This window comes from Thunnus thynnus, chromosome 21 (genome assembly GCF_963924715.1).
Source record: "Thunnus thynnus chromosome 21, fThuThy2.1, whole genome shotgun sequence".
Taxonomy (NCBI): Eukaryota; Metazoa; Chordata; class Actinopteri; order Scombriformes; family Scombridae; genus Thunnus; species Thunnus thynnus.
In genome coordinates, this window is record NC_089537.1 from 16,510,106 (window position 1) to 16,531,622 (window position 21,517).

Consider the following 21,517-nt stretch of genomic DNA (forward strand, 5'->3'; position numbering starts at 1 on the left):
TAGGGAATGTATTCCATAATTCGGTAATATTAACATGATCATCCTTGTGCTTGTAAATGATTGGTGATAAAAGCAAAAGCAGAAATTAATGCCACTTACTAATTAAAATGGGGAGATAAACATGGGCTTATGAAAATGGGGGAATTGGGAGAGACTTTATAGTTTTAAGTAGTTTTATTATTACCATGTCAAATATGAATTTGAGTCATCGTATTTTCTTTGAAGACTCAAAGCTGTGATTGGGATGAGCAGAGCATCACACAGCATGCTTTGCTCCCTGCCAACTCCCCAAAGAGACAGATACTCAAGTGCTGCACTATATCTTAAACATGCAGAACAAGAGCCGAGCTGAAAGTGATACACCAGATCAAATTGCTATCATAAATTCTTCATAATTCAATAAAAACACAGCACAGACTTTGTGTAACTAATACATTTTCACTGTCTTCTATTAGTATTCTGAGACACGCCGTTGTGCGGCGGAATGGCAGCACTTGACTGCTCCTGACTTGTGATTTGAAAATTGAACCAAAGGACAAAGAGGTGAAGTGACGATGAGGTGGAGAGACACAAGGAGAGAATGAAAGCTTGGAATAGTAGTACACTTCTGTGGCTCATCATCACCACCTATTCCCGCTTGGCAATATATCTGTCAAAACCCTCATCACCATCACAAGGTAGAGTCTTCTACTGATAATGACCCATTTAAAGTAAATAGCTCTGATCATCAGCATAGTAACCATTATCATAGATATATAGCCACGCATGTGACTACTGAGGTGTCACCAGCATACTAAATGTTTGCAATATGTCTGTGCGTGTGTGTGTGTGTGTGCTACTAAACATTCAGTTAAGCAGTATTAAATAGCATATAGGTATAGCATTTGACTTGATAAACTGATACTGATACTTTCAAAGTTGTTGCTCCTGTTCAGATATAGATTCCTGTTATTTGCATCTATTTAAATGATTGATTCAAATGCAGCAATATAAATATGGCTAAATATCATTGCTAAAAAAAAAAATCTTGCTGGAGGTGATTGAAGCCATGAAATATTAAAGATCACTACACATGAAAAAATTGCATATTGAAATGCTTGATTGATTTGAACCGCAAGGAATCATCCACAAAAAACTTGAAATCTCTCTGTGCAGTGCAAGAAGTTTAAAGGGTTCCAATAATTCTTGAGTATATTTTTGCATCGCTGCATATTCTGATAAAATGGTTCCTTCTTAAACCACAGAATTCACTTGGACAGTTCACTGAATTTGGATTGATGAAGTTCTTCTGTATATGTGTTACTTTTTACACTAGTCCTTCATTTTAATATGTTTTCAATCTCGCTGATGAAAAGTAATCAGGAAGGTGCTGAGTCTGCTTTTATTGTGAATCTTTCGATATCAGTCTACACCAATAATAAAAATACACATATATGCCCATATGCAGATATATATGAATGCAAGTGTTGTGCATTAGCATAATTCCATGCATATTGCATACTCAAGTATTGCATCTTTTAGTGCTGGTCACATTCAATTGAGGGACAGCATAAAATGGAGCATTTGTTTTGATAAATTATTCTGTTGCAACACCACCAGAGAGCTGTTTCAAATGTGTAATAGCTGAATGTAATGTCCAGGAATTAGCTGGAACATGATGTGTGGAGTGTGCATATTTCCCTGTCCTTCATTAGAAATGTAATAAATTATACCGATGTAGCATTTGAATGATTACTATTTAATAAAGCAGCATAATTAAAATTCAAGCTTTGGAGATGTGTTTTGTATTGACACATGTAGTATAGGCTGTAAGTCTGCAGAATCACACACAAAGTCATGCGCACACACACACACACACACACACACACACACACACACACACGCCAGCGGACACAAACAAGCAGAGGCAGCACTGGCGGTGTGTGGCACAGCCTGAGGCTATCTGTCTACCGTAGTGACTCCTGACGCCCTCTGTCTTCCGTCAGACCGTCAGTCACAATAAAGCTGTTTTTTTAAAAATATGTCTCAGGACAAAAAAAATGTCAGGGGCTTGTTTCATGTGGGTCCCCAAATGAGAAGACTTCTACTTTGTTTTAATGACCCAGGGTCCAAGGGTGAGAATATATGTCTTCTTGTTCATGGTTAAAAAAAGTTACAGAGCCCCTGCTTTATAAAACTGAATAATAAAAAAAATGAAATAAAATCAACTTTAGGAATATCTGCAATCAGAGGGGATGTTAGAATTGTCAAAGCAGCAGTTTTGACCACATAGAGAATCCTCACTAATATGTGGTAAATAATAAATGAATGTTTATGTTTGATTCTATCCAACACTCATATACTAATATGAACCTGCAGTGTTATAAAACCAGATTTCAAACTTCATCTGTCTTTAATTACAGTTACAGCACGAGAGGCTGCAGGCGGTTTGAAAAAGGTTTTCTGTCTCACACACAGAAGTCACCAGTGTATACACATGTGAAACTACATGAATCACACACCATCACGAGCCTTATCATCCCTTTTTTATACTTCTCGTTTTTCCTTTGGTCCAGTAACTCCACCAGGACCGAGTTTCTTATAAAGCTCACGTAATTTTATACAGTAGCTCTAAGATGTAAGTCCCAGGTAGCTTCATTATTAATGTACAAAATTACCAGACTATAACTTTACATTGCTGTGCATATTCTCTTCATTACGCTTGTTCCTTCAACCATTCAGTCTGTACAGTCTGAATGGAGGTTTGGATAATGAAGATTTACAGTATATTATGCAGATAGGGACACACTTTCCTTCAAAACAGCCAATATAAACTCAGGATACACTCAGAAAATGAATGTAATAAAAACACACATACGTCCTTATAAAGGTTAATGAATATAAATATAAACAGTGGGACATGGGCATAATTTCATGTATATTGCGAAAGGGGCTTAGGTAGTTTGTCTGGCCTGCGCTGGCAGCAGTGAGTGCTGGAGAGGAGGTAGTTAGGGCCTGGTGCTCTGCCAAGCCAAACTCCTGAAGCATGCAGAGGGCTAATGCTCTGCTTCTGAAGTGTGGCACTGAAAAACCACAGGGCCGCTCGCAGGGTCCACTAAAACTCCATCACTCACTCACACCACGGCAGAGACGGGGAGAGAGCGAGGCGCACCGAGGGAGGAGGCAGGGAGAGAGAGAGGGAGAGATAGAAGTGAAGAGAGAGAAAGAGGAAAGAGGTGGTGGAGGGAAGCGGTGTGCAGTCACAGCATTACAACCACATGATTGAGGAATGGCTGCATATGAGAAGAAAAAAGGGGAAAACCAAAGCGGAAAAATAGAGTGACTGTAGTCAAGGTGTCTTAATGCATATTCCATTCATCTTTTCTCCTCTACAATTTCTCATTCCTCAGTGGTGTGAGTAAATCAGATAGCCTGTATCAGATGGAAACCAATGGGAGATTCTGGAGTAGATCAAAGGTGTGGCTGCGGTTTAGATAAGTCTACCCGCCATCCAGACACAGTTCATCTGTCTTAAATGGCTGCTCATTTCTCTTGTCAGATAGGGGAAAGGCTATATATAGCTGTGATTAAGATGTCTGGAGCAACTCTCTTAGTCTTTAGTCAATAGGAGACTTCCAAGGCCTCTCCTGACATTGTAACACTGCCTATTAAGGGTATTTGTTTTAAATTAGCTGTTGTTTCAGGGTCCTGCATTCTTATATGAGTGCATGTCTTTGACTCTGTGATACTGCTTTCATACTTTGGCACACATCAGCTGAGTTGATCTCATGAAAGTATAAATATTGGCTGGCTGGAGGTACCCATAATGATTTAACTGTTTCATAACAAAAATGAAGCCGAGAAAAGTGCAAACTTTGACACTTTATGCAAAATACTGCAATGATGTACTTCAGAAAAAGTTTGTAAGGTGTGCTTGTAATTATAGAAAGCAAGAGTCATAAATGAACCTTTCTAAATGTTAATGGTGACATCAAACTGATCATGCACTCATGCAACAGGTTTAAGGTACATGTATTCAAAAGATTAACATGTTCCTCTTTGTCTCCTATTCAAGAAATTCCTTTTGTTTATTCATGTTGACTTACACAGCAGGGGGGAATTCACATATCTGACATTTAATCAGAGTGTACATTATGCACATTTTGTTACAAATATTGGTGTGTTTATTTTCAAATCTAGAAAAATGTTATTATTATTATATATGATTCTTATGAAGCACTTTCAGGTAGATAAGGTCTGATAAAATGAGGTGGAATTTCACAGTTTTTTTAACTCTTGCCTTCTTCATCTAATGAATCTTTTCTGAATGTTTGCATCAATTAAAGAAAGTAGTAAATAGTGTAATTCAAATGCAGCTTTCTTATATTCTTAAAACTTTTTCAGTGCATACAACCTCACCATGGGTTACAATACTTCATGTCTCTGTATTAATGCAGTATAAAGGACCAACATGTACCCTTTTCAATAGTTGGCCTCTTTAGTGGCCTTCTAGATCAGAGGCCACCAATGACAGCAGTTGAGGAACCTTTCCTTTTCCCTGTTCTGTTCAGTATCAGTCTGTAAAGCCCACAGTGTGTTCTTGCACTCTCTAGGGTCCCTTCACCAGTTTAGTAGGGCACAAATAGGACTCACACACATACACACTAGAGGCATGGAGTCTCTTGCTACTGCTGCATGATGTCACTGGCAAACACTCAATGTGGGGAACACACGGCCAAACAGCGAAACAATTTGTTTAATCATAAAGTGCATTTACATAAGGCAACGGCTGCATAAATGAATGCATAATTGAACAGGTTAATGCATAATGTAGTGCTCCCCCGGGACAATAAATAAAGTGCCTTTTGAAAACGTGTGAGACAGAAAAAGATAGAGAGAGAGAGAGAGAGAGAGAGACAACACTAACCGCCAAGCGTCAGACAAAACATGAAACGCTCAACGAGACAATGCCGAGGCCACCGAGGTAGAGAGGGGAAGAGAGAAAGAAAGAAAGGAATATGGCAGGAAATAAATAAATAAAAAGGTGAAGTCTTGCTAAGAGGATTTCAGGACATGCTTCGTTTCTTTCCATAATCTGTCTATTAGCACCAAAGTATTTCCAGCTCTCATAACCATGGCAGGGACACTATTAGTGACAAGCTCACACACCAATACAACTTAACACTGCCTCCTGGGAATTCATCCTTCACTCTCTGTTTGTCCTCTCTGTTTCTTTCCCCTCTTGTTTCCTATTTCTCTCCCTTTCCATGGCTACCACTCTTTATAACATTTTTTTCTTTTGCTTTTTGTTCCTTTCCTCCATTCTCTTCCATCCTCTTATACAGACACTCTCCCTCTTATTCTCTAAACCCAATACGAGTTACTTTGTTGGTTTGTCAAGCAAGCACAAATATTAATATGTGTACAATTTCTAATAAAGAACAGAGTAGGAGGCCATCAACTGATCAACACACTCATTGTTATTGTCCTGCTACAGGAAGAAAAGCTAAAACATGACAGGATTTATAAATGAAAATCATTGTTTCTATGAAGGTCGAAAGATTAATTTAATTCTTGCTTGACTTACTATAAAATGCTGATGCATTTGATCAGTTCAGAAGTACAGTTTACACAGATAGTATTGTCAGACTGGGTGAGTTGTGTATTATTCTGCTTAAAGTCTTCTGCTGGTCATAACTTCCCAAACTAAATGTGGCGCATGGCTGTGCTGTGCTGTGCTGTCAATTGCAGATACAACTAGTAGAGAAATGAAACTTTTCACATACTCACTTCATTGCTGATTGCAGAACTAAAACGCTATGACCAATTGACAGCATGCAGAGTTCTCTAAAAGTGTTAAATGTTACCTGCATTTTGTGTAAAAGCACCCTTTTCAAAAACTGATACTGCAAGTGATATCATATGGAAAGATGTTAGGACAGAATGGTACACACCACATTATCCTCTTGGTCAGTATGTATAGCGAGTCCATTCTATCTCACTACTCCTTCTACTCCTTCTACTTCTCCTCTGGATTCTATAGGTAATACTCTCCTCCAACCACACGCACGAAATTGCCCACTGAAATTTATATGTACGTAGGCAGCAAATCAGGACGCACCTACCGACTCCGTGTGTCTCAAACAGTATGTAAGGCAGCACCTCACTGCAACTCTCAGCCCTTTCTCTTTAGCGATGGTGAAATTAGCTCATTGATCTTACCTCTCCATTAATGGAGTCACTGCTCCAAGCTCGTTTCTGCCCGTCATGCCCTGGTCTCATTGCCGATGCTGTCGGTGGGCATCTCCTCTGTTTCGAGTGCCTCGGACAGGACCATGCAGAGAGAACCAGTTCCGTCCAGATCGAGTACCAGTTCGTGAAACAGGCTGTCTCAATCGTTTCCACTCATGACAGACAGAAGAGGTTTTACTCCGCGTACTTTCTGGTTCCCAAGAAGACGTTTTGGATCTCCGCATTCTGAACCAATGCATTGCCAGAAAGATGTTCCACATGGTAACCATCAGCAGATTGCTGGAACTGGTTCAACCAGGCAACTGGTTCACCACCATCGACCTGAAATATACTTATTTCACCTCAGGTGGCGCTGAAACACAGGAAGTTCCACATTTCGCCTTCCAGGGGATAGCCTACGAGTACAACAGGCTCCATGCATGTTCAGCAAATGTGTGGACACGGCATTGCAGCCACTGCTTGACCAGGGCATGAGGGTCGTCTTTTACTTAGACAACCTCATTGTCATGGCCAGGTCCAGAGAATGGGCCATTTTCCACACAGCCAGGTTGGTGCTGCACCTAACCTGGTTAGGTTTTGCCATCAACTGGAAGAAGAACACCCCCCAGCCATGCCAGTAGGTGGAGTACCTGGGAGTCATCCTTGACTCAGGCTGCAGGCTGCTCTGTCTGAACCCAGATAGACAGCAGGTGGTCCTCAGACTGTGGTGGGGAGTGGCAATGACAGCTTGACTGTCATGCAGGCATTGGGGCTATTGGTGGCAGGCCATCCAGTCATTCTACTGGGGCTCCTGCACATGCACTGCCTGCAATGGTGGTTCGCCAGTCTGCACTTGGATCCCAAGAGGCACAAGCACCGCTTGGTGAATGTTCCCCCATCAGTGCAGGAGGACCTGCATTACTAGGGTTCCCAACAACATCTGTTGTCAGGAACACCGTTGGGTCGAGTGACCTCCTACATAGCAGTGTTCACAGATGCGTACCTGACGGGGTGGGTTGGCACCTGTCTGGGGAGAGCAATAGGTGGTGTGTGGCCTTAAGGGGAAAAATGACACATCAACTTCCTTGAATGTCAGGCAGTGCTCCTGGTTCTCCAACACTTCCTGACTCTGGTTCAGGGGAGACACATGTTGGTGAGAGCAGACAACCACACCACCTACATCAACAGGCAGGGAGGAGTCCGATCCGCAGCCCTGTTGAAGATAGCGGAGAACCTGTTGGTGTGGGCCTGAGAACACTTCCTGTCTCTGAGAGCCCTCCACATTCCGGGTCCAAGGAACAGGGGCGCCAAACTCATGTCAAGAGGTGGCCCTCTGGTAGATGAATGGATGCTGCACCCCAAGGTTGTGCAACAGATTTGGAACCAGTTTGGGAGGATGGAGGTGGACTTGTTCGCCAGTCAAAACAACACCCACTGCTCATTTTGATTCTCCCTGACAACACAAGACAATCCACCTCTGGGAGTGGACACATTTGCACACGGGCCATGGCCAAGGAGGCTGCTTTACCCCTTTCCCCCTCTTCATCTTATTACCCCTTTGCTGGAGAGAGTGAGACATCCTGATAGCCCCAGAGTGCCGCTCAGCACTGTGGTATGCAGAGGTGACCTAGATGATGTCCAGCCCTGGTCCATTATCCCAGGTGTGGGGGGCTCTGTTCCAGGTGGCTGGCTCAATAGGCACACTGCCAACATCGGGCCAACCTCTCCAGGCTTGGCTCCTGAGAGGGACAGGCTGATGCAGGTGGGATTGGCTAGTTGGTTTTGTGAGTTCATCTCCCAAGCTTACAGGCAGATGGGTAAGGACCCCCCCAGTGTCGTCCAAGCGCATTCAACACATGGTGTGGCAGTGTCTATGGACTTATTCAGTGGGATGAGTGTGAAAGGACATATGTACGGCAGCGTTTTGGTCTACACCTTGTCCGTTCATAAGGTTCTATCTCTTCTACATGACAGGTGCAACTCAGGACTTGGGAAAAGGGTGGTGTGTGTGTGTCTTTCTCAGTTTTTGTTATTAACGAGGTGCAATTGTGATTTAATGTTTTGACGTTATAATCTTTGTGAACTCGTGATCACCTCTTGGAATAGTGTTGTGGAGATGTAAGTTAAAGTTATTTTTATGTACAGCCTATAAAGTTATTTATAGGTTAAAAAGAGATTTGTACCTTGTTTGTTTAAAAAAAAATTTTTTAAAAGCTAGCAGAGAATATGTTACAGTCGGCCATTTGGCTGGCAGCCTGCATTTGTGCACTCTGACAAATACCTTGGTGGATTTTGGGAGACAAAACATTATTTTTCGTCTGCTGAGGCACTGTCCATGGTGTTGAAAGGTGTGCTCCGTAGGTGTGCTAAGTGCTGAAATAATTGTCCCGATCCTGATGAAAACACCTATGGTGCGTGCATTAGCGCATACATGTATGCACGAATGAAAATGCGGACACTTAAGGGTTGTGGTTTGGGGGTTTGAAAATACACCCTTGCTCTGTAACTGGTATCACTTATGACTTTTCTCCACTTGCGCTGCTGTTACACTACATTTTACCATTTCCTTTTATCCCGTAATTGTCACCTGTGGCTACAGTGGTTGTTATTCAGCAAAGCTTACATAGCTTAGCTTTAATGTTTCAAGTTTGCTTAGCTAAAGTGGCAAGAGTCACCAGACAGAACAAGAAATTACAGTAACATATTTTTTGTCAACCATTTTTTATAATTTCATGATGATGTGATGCTTCTGCAGTTCAATCCTTTTACTATGAGAAGCAACTCGTTATAAAAATCTGTCTACATGCATACTGTATATTCAAGATAAGATCTATGTAGATATTGTAATCATATTGTGTGTAACTAACCTGTTTTACCTACAGTAGCCTAAACGTCACTATGTACCTTAAAGCATGTTCCTTGGCAAAGAGAAAAGTAACATGCATTAAATAAATGTGTATTTGATAAAAGACAGATATACTGTCAGTTGCTGAACACAAAAGATGTCCTAACTATAAAGATCTTGATGCAAATGATGTTCAGTAAACTGATTAGAAGCAGTTTTTTGACCATCAGTCTACCAAGCAGATTCTTCAGTGATACTTAAAGATGGAAAATGACTACCTGACAGACTAAAAAGAAATCAGAAATTCAACAACTGGGAAAAAAACCCAGACAAAACAAACTGTATTGTATTCATTAAAGCTGCTGTTATGTACATCTCTGAATATACTCAGCTACCTGTCAATGTCTGTTTCTGTCGCGGAGGTCCACAACGCAAACATCGCATGTGTGTGAGTGTGTACGTCTCTGTCAGGTGAGATTGGAGCATTTACGCTGTGATGTGTCACACCTGATTATTTATGGATACATGTTTCCTTCTTTCTCCCTCATGCACTGCAAATATGTGTGATGCATACATGAGTCTGTGTGTGTGTGCGTGTGACAGGCAGACATCAGCGGAGGTTTGGCGGTTGATGACAGCGCCGCGACCTCTGATGACGCCCTCCATTTTGTCACCGGCGACTCGCGCAGATTACCCCCAGCGCCATCTTCTTACTCTGTATGCTAATGAAACAGAGAGAGGGAGTAATGAGAAATGAGTGACAGATGAAAAAAAAAGAGGGAGAAGAAAAGAGAGAAATTGAAGGAAAGGCACAGGAAATGGCGTATGAAAGAGTATGTGAGCGAAAGGGACATGAAACAAAGTGTTTGAAAATGTGTAACTGAGAGGAAGCGTGACAAAAAATATAAGAAAGAGAACAAAAAACAAAAAGAGGACATGTCTGTGAACACATACACTGAGAGAGAGATGAAAAATGAATACAGTAGGTAGGACGTGAAAGAGAAAGAAAGGGGAGACTGATGAAGGTCATCAGCAGCCATATTGGGGTTCCCTTGGATAGAAATTTAGGGAGTGAGGTAGGGGAGGCTCCGGCGAGTATGATGAATATGATTATAGGTGCGACAGTGTGTGTGTGTGTGTGACAGTAATGAATTCAGGGTGTGGGATAGAAAAGGGATGTAGGTCTCTGAGAGTGTTGAATTTCAAACAGGGACAGTGACTGGTCGCCGCTGTGCCACTGATCGCTCTGGACGAGTGTGTTTTTTCCTTGTGTCCAGGCATAGATGTGTGTGTGTGTGTGTGTGTGTGTGTGTGCGCCTGTGTGGATGGCTTTGTGCCGAGGTAGCGAGGGAGAGACGCAGTCCGGCCTGCTGTAATTCATGTGAAAACTAACAGAGCTGTCCCAAGACGTCATTAGCTAAAAGGCAAATTTCATTATTTCTCTAATATGGAGTATGATGACTCTTTTTGATGTCTCCCTCCCCTTCTCCTCTTTCTCCCCGCTCCCTCCCTTTTCTACCATATCCACGCCTCCCGCCGCCTTTTTGTCTATTTACCCCTCCTTCTCCCCCCCCCCTCCACCTCCTCTTCCTCCGTACCCCCATTCAGAGGATCTCCTTATTCAGAGCAGCTTTCCCTTTCAAGGTTGAAGAAAATGGCCATGTGTCTGTGTATATGGGGAAAGTGAGAGTGATTTTCATTCGTGGTCCTGCTGAAGGAGGTGATGGTGACTCACCTTCATCCCACAACCGCACACACATACACACACACACACACACCTTGCACTCCTCCCTCCCAGCCTTTGATGTGTGTTTGAGTCGATGGCTAATCAGGTAGCATCAGGCCTAGTCCTCATTTCCCCTTCACACCGGCCCCATTAGGGAGCAGGCTTTCTGGAGCAGGCCGATAAGGACAATATGCTCCTCTTTGGCACTCTCTCTTCCATATATACCCTAAATCTCCCACAACTCTCTCATTCTTTCTTTCTCTCATTCTGTTCTTTTCCCATCTTTCCCCACTCTCTCTCGCTAAATCTCCAGCGTCTCTCCCTCACTCCTCCATCCCCCCCCCCCCCACCCCCCCACCCGCCCCGTCGCATTCTCCTCTCACCTTTCACTTTTCTTTCCATCTCACCACCTTTCCTTAAATGTCCCATTACTCTCTGCCTCTTTTCTCTCCTCCTTTTCCCATCTTAACCTCTCTACTCTCTAAATCACACACTACACCACCTTCCCTTCATTCTTTTGTCGGTCTCCCCTCTGCATCTGTCTCTCACTTTGCTATTTCCCCCTCATTCCCAAAGTTATTCCCTAAATCCCCAACAACGTTCTTTCAGTCTCTTCCCCCACTGCATCCCTCTTTCATTGCTTCACTACTTCCTCTTTCCCTGTAGTCCCCAACTCTTCCACTACATTTTTTTCTTTTTCTTTCTCTCAAATTGTCTTGTAAACTCTTCTTCCATCTAGGTTTCCTACTGTCCTTAACTGAACCATTTTCCCATTTCTTCTTACCTCCTCATCTACTCCTTGAGGGAACACACCATGTTTTTTGAGAGATTGGCCTGATGGTCAACTTATCCATTAGAGTACAATGTGTTGATCTTTATCAGTCACCCCTGTACTTTGTGAGTGGAAAATAGGACAGTGTGTTCCTCTCTTGTTTAACTCTGATTGCATGGCAATACATTTATGATCCTGTTCATTTATGAGCTAAAAGTGGGATTTTTTAAGACCCATTTCCCCCGGCAATGAAAGTGAAAACAGAGTTGGAAAAAAACACTAATTCTCATTTCTCACTCACAGAGCACAACATCTGACAGTAATAATCAAAAATATTCATTTCATTTTCATTTTTAAAAGAATGGTTTTTGGCCTTGTCTTTTTAAGGCACAGCTTAACGTCTGATGTTTAATTAACCAACATTATTTGTACTTACATCATGGGCAATAGCTGTAAAACTCAGGGTTAAACCAAAGTTCAATATATCTATTTTGTGTTAATTTTACAAACATCTTATTTACAACTACTCCCCATTTACTATAGATTTGGTTTGGCTGTGCTAATTCTCATTTGTGATAATGCTATATTACCCACTAACACTGGCTCAAAGTAGACACATAATGTGTGTGATTTTGTTTACTCTGATTTTGTGTATGTGCATATTCTTAAAATGCTGTCATCAGTCTGACAGCACGTTGAATTGCATATGAAACTGTGCTCTCCAAACAAACTTTTGAACCTCTTAACTGTTCTCATTACTTAACATGTTTGTTGACCAACTGGCCAGTATCCTGCCAAACCTTTTGCTTTTGTATTGTTTTAAGTGTCAGCAAGCTCATGCTCCTTTATCGATAGAGTAGGCTTTTTTTTTTTTTTTTGCCGACCCTGCAGTCTCACCTCCCCACAGGGATCAGAGGGGTATCACAGATTGTTAGTTTCCAACTATCTCACACTGGCGCTGTCCATCCATCACTCCAAGTGCCTCTGGGTAAAGTCTCTGCATTTTATGTGTGAACTCTTTCAGATTTATTGTTGTCCTTTCCTTTCTCATTTCATGACTCGCCCACTGTGTTCCCTCACCTCCAATCAGCTCAAAAGCTTTTCTATACTTTTTCCCTATGTTGCTTCATGTTTCATGTGTGTCTGAGCTACAAACCCAACACTACTAAACCCAACAAAATGAAAAAAAAAAAAAGATTCACTGTATCTGCACTGTTGCCTGCCAAATACAGTTGGATATTGCAACTATATAAAAAGTCAGTAAATTGATTACTACATACAGAGAATAGCCTTATCCTGCCAATTAAGAGGACAGATCCAATCAGTCAGCCAGTTAAACAGCCAGGCAGTGTAATGCAGAGGCATTGTGTTCTTGTTTTCCAGCCAATCAGAGTTAGACTCCAGTAGGCGGTGTACCCGCATCCTATTTCACAACAACAGAACTGACAATTACACCACAGTGAACCTCAAGACTTCCTAATGGCTAATATATGAGAGTTTCTCTTTACAAATGAGAAAAATATCTCTTCACTTTTGTTTTATTTTTCTTACAACTCTGTAATGGCCATGGGAGTTAAATAAGTAGTATTGGTTATGGCTGCTTCAAGTCCTCCACTGGGATATTTGAGTTTATGTTGTGGTCTTGTGTTGTTTAATGTAATATACATAAGCATGGCATTGGCAATGCAAAAGGTTCAATTCCCATTAGGCCAGCACATGCTGCAAATTAAATCATTACTTTATGCAACAATGTAAACTGAGGATGTTAAAAACACTTTTAATGAACTACACACTTCTATACTGAATTGGGCTTTATTTATAATCACATTATTGTAACTGTTGAATAAAAATAATGCACTGGTGGTTAGTCTTTAGTTTTTATTCTTCATAACATTAATGCATCTTACTTTTGCCACACCGTAAATGCTGCCACCTGTTTGTGTCTTTATAGAATATAATGAGTGGATATTTTGTACATGAATGTAATTGTGACATGGAAGCAGCAACTGAATGAATAACTGAGGTGTAGCTAAAAGTGCAAAATGATTGGAATTTATTAGACTTATTTTCCCATCTTTAAAGCAGAGCAGGACTTAAGAAAATGTTAGAAAATGTTAAAATTAAGCCCAGGATTAATGCTACTTATTGTTAACTTTAGAGGCTATGTAAATATGTTTACAGATGAAAAATTTAGATAATAGTTGGGGAACTGATGGCTTCTGCAGGGACATTTTGTCATTGTGAAAACAAATCTCTAGCTACAGTTTAAATTCAACTGCACCAACAGAATGTCAGCATTTTCTGTAGCCGTACGGTCTATAAAAAGTAACCACATAACAAAAACCCACCTTTTTACAGTGAAACATTGTGTGAATAACTGTCTCCTTTTTCTTTTTGCCCATTTTTTGAGTGACCAAACTTTTAGAGGAGATATGTTGCCAGCACTCCTGTCAGTTTTACTTCTTTCTCACCCTCTCTGGCTGTTCTGTCATTTTCTGCTCATGGTGTGACAGAAACGCCCCTCCCATTAAAAGTCCTTTTAACAGTGGCAGAATACTGGGCTAGTCCCAGCTAAACCATTTTTCACATGACTAAAGGGCTGTTCCAGGTGTTGGATATATAGGTTGTCATGATATGACAATTTTAAAAATGGCTATTTATATTAACAATATTTATCAAATTCCTTAAGTGAAAGTTTTTGTTGTAAGGTCTTTTTCCCAAGGAATAATTCTCAGATGCACAGGAACTGATGGATTTTATGTCAACACAATGTACCATCAGTTTGTATAAAGTAGTAAATATTATTCTTATAGACTGGAGGTCCTGGACAACTGTTTTGCCAAACCATTTACCACTTATCAAGATTTTGGTGTTTGCTAAAATCAAGAAAAACAAGATTTTTGCTTTGATTTCAAGCACACCGAATACAGACAGAGAACGAGTTTCTGCAAGAATCTTACAGCTGATAACAAGTTCAGCAAATTATAGGGATGTGATACAACAAATAAACATAAAATAACTTTTTATTAGTGAGTTTATTATCAATGCACCCATCTGGTGGAGATAGACTGCACTCCAAGTTAGTTAAAAACAAACATTAAGAATCACTTGCATTCACTGTTTGTTACAGAGCTGCTTACGACACAGGCTATGAACGCAAGCTTTTCGTGTGATTATTAGCATGGGCAACCACACAGAGACCTACAGGGAAGCCAGGACTCGAGCGGATAACACACACACACACACACATACACAAACACACATCATGGGCACAAGCACCCCAATCATTTGTATCTTGAAATAGGGATCAAATAATGCCTCGTAAACACTGTAATGAGTGTTGTGATGATCAACAGCTACTCCGTCTCTCTCTCTCTCTCCATCTCTCTCGTGGTTGGGGGCCCACACTGTTCACAAACAGCCCAACGCTAATTTGGGATAAAAAGAAAATACTGACTTGCAATATTTTGCTGGTTTACCGCAGATTTCCAAGGGACCACACATACTGCAGCAAAGTACCACACACGCTTATTTGATGAAATTAGGTTAGGAAGGAGTCTGTTCTGTGCTTTTCCTTCTTTGTGAGAGAAGAGCTCACGGTGTGGAAATTAAGAGCCTGCATGTGCTCGTGTGTGCGAATGTGTGCATTTGTGTTTGTGTGTGTGAGAGGCTGACTAATCCCTCCACAGACCTGAAACGAGTTAAAAACACATCAAAGGGAAGCTTAACCTCTGTGAAACCTCACCGGGTTTTCAAGAACAACAAATGATCATTCTCCTCATTGTTTCCAGGGGGACTCTTTTCACCGCTGCGCCGCTGACTTTTCCCTCAGTCCTGGGAGTTTTCAAAAAGCCTGTGGTTTCATTTTTAATGACTGTGCCGTTTGTGTAAGTGTGTGTGTTTGCAAAAGAATATAAATGCGTGTGGATGTGTGAGTGGGTGCATGCATGTGTGTTTGCACATAAAAGAAGGGTATTTCTGAGTGTGACATGGCAAATGAGGAAAACTAAGCTAACAAGGACATGCAGTTCTGCTCAAAATCATTAAAATATAGCCTACGACATCATGACCAGCTATATAACAGTTATGTATATACAGAACCAATGAAAGATAAAAAGGAAGACAGGTGGGGGAGTGTGTGTGTGTGTGTGGGGAGGGGGGGTGATGGCAAGATGAGGAAGCCAATTGTGGTCTGAGACCTGCTTTCCCCACAGTTCTCATTATCACAGTATAATGGTGCCTTTTCTGTTTAAGTTCAGATATTTGCATGCATCTTTTCCTTGTCTTTGCTTGTGTAAATTTGCAGGTGTGAATGCTCTTGTGTATAAAGAAAGGCATGAATCACCTGTAGATGCACGTGGGAAGACAGCAGGTCAATATGTGTTCTGTCATCCCTGCTTCAAGCACACATTTAGATTATTTATTCAAAAGGTTTTGCTGCCTAGCAATGTTGTTACTTGTGTAAACATCTTTCTCTGTCTCAGCAGTCATGTAAAATTGTAAAAATTCCTAAATATGGCATGCAAACAAGCAGAAAGAGAAGCAGGTAGCATTGTTAGCTTGCTGTTACAGGCATCCAACTGGCAGAAATTATTGACAGATGGAATAAAAACTGGAAGAAATGTTCAACCGCTTACAAATGTATCTGTTTTTATTTTTCTGTCATTACAACACATGGGCTCAAACATAGCAACAGGGAAACATCAATAAATAGTTTTTTAAAAAGTATAAAACAAAATATAAAACATCTACAATATTAAACACCTAATGCACTCAGTCGCACGAGCACACAATGGCCCGCAGGCACGTAGAGAGAGACAGAAGCACGCAGACACGTAATGTACTCACACATAAAGACACACGGCCACATTTACCACAGTAGACGCGGGACACATGGCGCACAGCTGCAGCGTAATCAGAGACTGTGTTACAGCCATTCAGATCAACATCTGAGGTATGGCTGTGGATACTGATGATGTGCCGTCCCTCATTTATCCACAGTGAGACTCATCTCCAGTGTAAGACACATTCATCAACACTAAAGAATCCTCAGTTAGTCACTTCCTTTGTTTAGTTCATTTGCCTATTTATATTGTTTATACTTCATCGGAGCTGTCTCCATTTTCAAGTAAGTTTCAGTGTTTAGAGTTTTGTCGTTAAAAAAGTAATTGCTAATGTTTTCAGGTACCATTGCTCAGAGCATTGAGATGCAATCGATGGATTTTTTTTGAGTAGTTCAAGTAAAAAGTATTAGATTTTAAATCTAAAAGTCTTCATGACATGGTAGTAGAGTAAGATACATAAGAATAGAGTAAGAATATAGAATAAGGTGATTTTTTTGAAAGATTTGAGGGAATTCCATTATTCTCTGGTTCTGGAGCTCCCCTCAGGCAAAAGGCACCCTGGGACTTGACTTTGACCTGCAGGACATTAACCTCATACTGAGTACATTCCCTGGTGAGGAGATGGGGGTCAAAAAGTCATGACAGGTCAAAGTCTTCTGGGGGCTTTATTTGGTCAGATCCCTGCTTGTCCTCCCAGACCAACCATCTTCCAGAGAGGCTGTGACAGAGCGCTCTGCAGTCGGCCTCGTCCAGAACGCTTTACCCAAAGCCTGGGACTCACCTGGTCTCTCTACCCCAGTTCTGCTCAGCTTAGTTTGGGTTAGAATCCCTTCAGTGTCCCCGGTCGCTCGGTCCAGGCTCAGTGGATGAGGGAGGCGGAGGGATGAGGGAAAGGAGGTGGAGAGAGGAGGTGGGTGGGCACTTGGGGAATGGGGGAGGTGAATGGAGGAAGAGTGCTGGGAGGTGGGAGGAGGAGGGAGCAGTCGGTCCACTTGTCTACGCATGGACCTCTCCTCCTCCAGCTGCCTACGCAACCGCTTATTCTCTCCGCTCAGGGCGTTTAGCTGGAGAGGGAAAGAAAGAGACATTGAGAGAGATACGGAAACAGAGAGAGACTTTTACGGACAAAGAGAATAATAATATTTATGAAACAGAACCTTCATGGGTGATCATGAAACAGATTGAAGGAGGGGGGAAGAGGGACTATATTTGGGGAAGTTTCAAGTAAGAAAATCGGCGAGTTTAAATATCACAATTAAGTTAAATCAACCAAAGTACAAAACTCAATTGGAAGTTACCAATAAATATCAATCATCAAAAGTCAACAGCTATCATGTTGATGAAGTAGCCGACATCCCATTATGTGCTTAATTCATCTTTCACAGTTGCTTTCATGCCTGTTGAAACAGAAATGCAAATGGAAAATTGCAAAGGGGTTTTCAGGAGAGTATTCTGTTCACAGTTTGAAATGTTTGCAAGTGGGAGTCATGCGACGGTGTAAATTTCTACATGAAAACAACCAATTTGAGCGATCATTAGAGGTCGATTTGACATAAAATCATCCGTGACACAAAACAAATCGCACATCGTCAGAACATGATTGGACTCCCTGAAACACAATTACAGACTAGCTAAATTGAGGGTGTTTTATTTTTTGACAAGGACATTTGGGTAAAGGCAGGGGAGGAGTGTGAGTTAAAAAGTGGCTTTAAATGCAAAAGAAATAAAAGCATTTGCATTTGTTGTAAAGCGTGGTAATTATATGCAAAATGTGCCAGTCTAAAAATTGTAATAAGGCAGATAAAAGAGTATAAAAGATTTGAAATAATGTATTTTTAGCTGTGATGAAGAGTAAAATAAGTTAAAGGATGGAGAGACAAAGAGACATGTCGGGTAATGACAGTTGCACTCATCCACATCTGTTTTTTAGTGCGTGTGTGTGCGTCTGTGTGAAAGCTGCGGTTCAAGAATGATGTCACATCGACATGTCTGGCCATGTGTATGCATACGTCTGTGTGTGTGTGTGTGTGTGTGCTTGTGTGTTTGTGTGTGTTTGAGGGAGAGGGAAAAACACAAACGGAGATGAGACAGACACATTTCCGGATGGTTCCGCTAACATTACCCTTCCAGACACCATGCACACACACACACACACACACACACACACACACACACAAACACACACACACACACGCTCAATAAATCTGAGCAAATGTATTACATCTGATGACTAGAAATAGCTGGGTCTTAGGCTTAACCCTCGAAGAGCCAATGACATGTCGATGTGTCAAAACTATCCTAAGACGCTTAAAGAGTATTTACTATCTTCAACAGGCAAACATATGAAAACGTGTTCATTTTATATTATGCCAAAAGCAATACAATTTCTAGATGAAAAACATTGAGGTTGACATTTATAATTAACTGTATATTCAAGGGGACCTGTTTAATTTTCCTCGTCTTTGGTGGCTCTGGATGCTTTCCTAATTGCAAAGGAGGGGGGTGAAATTAAAAATCACAGCTTGTCTCCTCAACCTTCACATACTGTGGGTGAACTGGTGTGCGTATGTTTGGATGAAAAGGATGTGTATAAGTGTGTGGGGGGGGGGGGTAGAAGGGGGTGGGGTGGAAGAGAAAGACAGAAAGGCACAGAGGGGGTGTTTTAATGCTAGGGAATGAGTGTGTTTGCACTTTTTCATTTGTATAGCTGGGTTTCCATTCAAGTATTTTAATACAAATTATGAAAATTACTGAGCTAGAAAAGCTTAATAAGAAAAAAGGAAATTTCCCCACGTTGGCAAAAAAGTTTTTCAATTCAGTTATTTTTGAGTTTTGGCTCAGTTGGCGTAGGACGATCTGCCCACCAAATTGTTTGAAATCCATTATGCTGTACTGTATGTAAGGAGCACCTGAAATTTGGAAATACTGTGCAATACCTGTCTTGTTCTGTCCATTGCTTAATCCATTCCTTTTTCATCTTTGCATGAAAACATGAAAGAATCTGGACATTAGCTGACGCTAAAGAACAATAACAGTTTCTCTAATGCTAATCAAGTCCTGAAAGAATCATTTTTTCCCCCTCTGATGCTCATCTTCATCCCAGTTGATGGAAATTCACTTAATTTGCATTTAATTTTGCGTGACATTCTCAAAGTTTGCATGAAATTTGCTTGACAGTTGGACGGAAATGTGGCTCATGTGTGTGCGTACGTTGTATACGGAGCGTTAATATAGCATGCGCCTGTGGGTGAACACTAAACCAGTTTGCGACTATGAGTAAATGAAACTGATCCAAAGCAGAGACACAGACCAGATTTATAACCCGACGCCTTTCTCATAGATAAACTGAGACATTCCATTCAGCTTCTTTACTGATATCTGTACGTGTGTGTGTGTGTGTATGAGTGCGTACGTGAGTGTGTGTCCAGTGAACAGTGAAGGGAATAGCCTTGTGTAAATGAACTGTCTATATCCTATCCTTTCCGACTCCGCTTGTGTGTGCGTAGACTGTCCATGTTGGATCGATGTGTGTAATGATTCACACTAGAGATTAAGAGGTGCTATTACACACCCGACCTGTTAAACAACACGTCTCTTCTTCCTGTTCGTCTTCCTGCTCTTTCTTTCTCCACTGCACCACCTTCCTCTGTCTCTCGCTCTCTCTCTCACACACACACACACACATACACACACATATAGCTGATGCCGTTTGCTTTTCACTGAAACAACACTATATTCAAACTTCAACAAGTACCGGCTTTCGTCGTACCCTGTCAATCAGCGGGCTATTTCACAAACTAACAAAAGTCGGGTGAGCTGTTCCCCAGGCCCAGGAGTTTTGGAGAACTGAGGGGGCTGAAGAGTACTTTTGATTCTTTTCTCCTTTGGTGATTTGTTGACTCTTGTGAAGTTCAACACAGTAAAAAATGTCAGCTTTTCCTCAGAATATTCCTCTGTGTTTTTTCCCCCCACATTGTTTTATCACAGCGGGCCATTTCCCTACGCTGTCATGGAGAGATCAGCACGGCTGTATTGATATACATCCCTCTCTTAGTCTCATGAAAGGGAAATCATTTACCAGTGGAAAGAAACGTCACTGCTTTTTCCCGATACAATTTGTCCCCCCCCTCCCCTCCCCTCCCTCCCCCTCCCCTCCCCTTCCCTCCCCCACACCACACACACACCCCCACCCCGCTGCCGCCTTTTCACTTTTATCGTAGGAAGAGGAAATGGATGTCTGTGTGCGCCTGTGTGTAAGTGCGCGTGTGTGTTTTGAAGTTGGACGCATGAAAGCTTCCTCTTCTGTGTGAGCTCAACAGCAGGTGGGCCGGTGTGTGGGTGTGTGTTTGTATCTGTCGGGTAAAAGGACTGTCAGGACCCGGTGTGTGTCTATATACACGCGTGTGCGCGCGCTCTTACTTGTTGATTTAGCATTCCGATGGCCTCCAGGTTGCTTCGCAGTCTGGTCTGCATGTCCTCGATTTTGCTAAGATTTAGAGCCACACAACCCTGCTTTTCCACGCTGGAACACAAGCACACACAAAAAAAACCATGTATGAGATATTAACTTTGACATCTTTAAATCCCGCAGTAGTTTAAGAAAGCAGAATGATAAAAACTAAAGACTAAGAGAAACTGGTTCATGTGCAGTTTAATACATAAAAGTATATTAAGTATACACTTGCTTGCATCAAGGTAAACTTTTAAACTCTACTATAATGATATGTATTTGCCTTGCAAAACAGTTTCAATCAAATGTCCTCAAAATCTGGGGCATAAAGACGTTGGCGTACATCATCTTCATTATAACCATCTTCATAATAACTTATTACTAAACTCAAAGATGGGTGAGCAAATGGGTTCCAGAAATCATTAAATTATATATGAAAGCGTATACAAAAACAAAACGAACACAACCGCAGCCAGGGAACATTAAGAGTACAAGAAGCCATTTAAGATTTTAACTGTTTATTAAAAACGTTTTGGGAAATGACAAACAAATGTTAGGGTCTGCTATCTTCAGACCCAGGGCTGACTAAGGAATGTCTATTAAATTAATGACGGTGGATAATGGTGCTCTGTACGGGCTGAAGAGCTTGCTGCCCCCGCTTTACGCTCTT

The 21,517-nt window shown here is 41.5% G+C and overlaps 1 protein-coding gene across 3 annotated transcripts in view; it reads right to left on the reverse strand.

Moving 5' to 3' along the window:
- Nucleotides 1-16,192: 16,192 nt before the first annotated feature.
- LOC137173222 (restin homolog) overlaps nt 16,193-21,517 on the reverse strand; it is a 97,225-nt gene continuing 91,900 nt past the window's right edge. For all 3 annotated transcript variants that reach the window (XM_067577952.1, XM_067577953.1, XM_067577951.1), the window contains 2 exons: nt 20,817-20,919; nt 16,193-17,461 (listed from right to left, as the gene is read on the reverse strand). In XM_067577952.1, the coding sequence (XP_067434053.1) occupies nt 17,063-17,461; nt 20,817-20,919 (502 nt within the window). In that variant the 3' untranslated portion in view covers nt 16,193-17,062. The remainder of the gene's footprint in view (nt 17,462-20,816; nt 20,920-21,517) is intronic.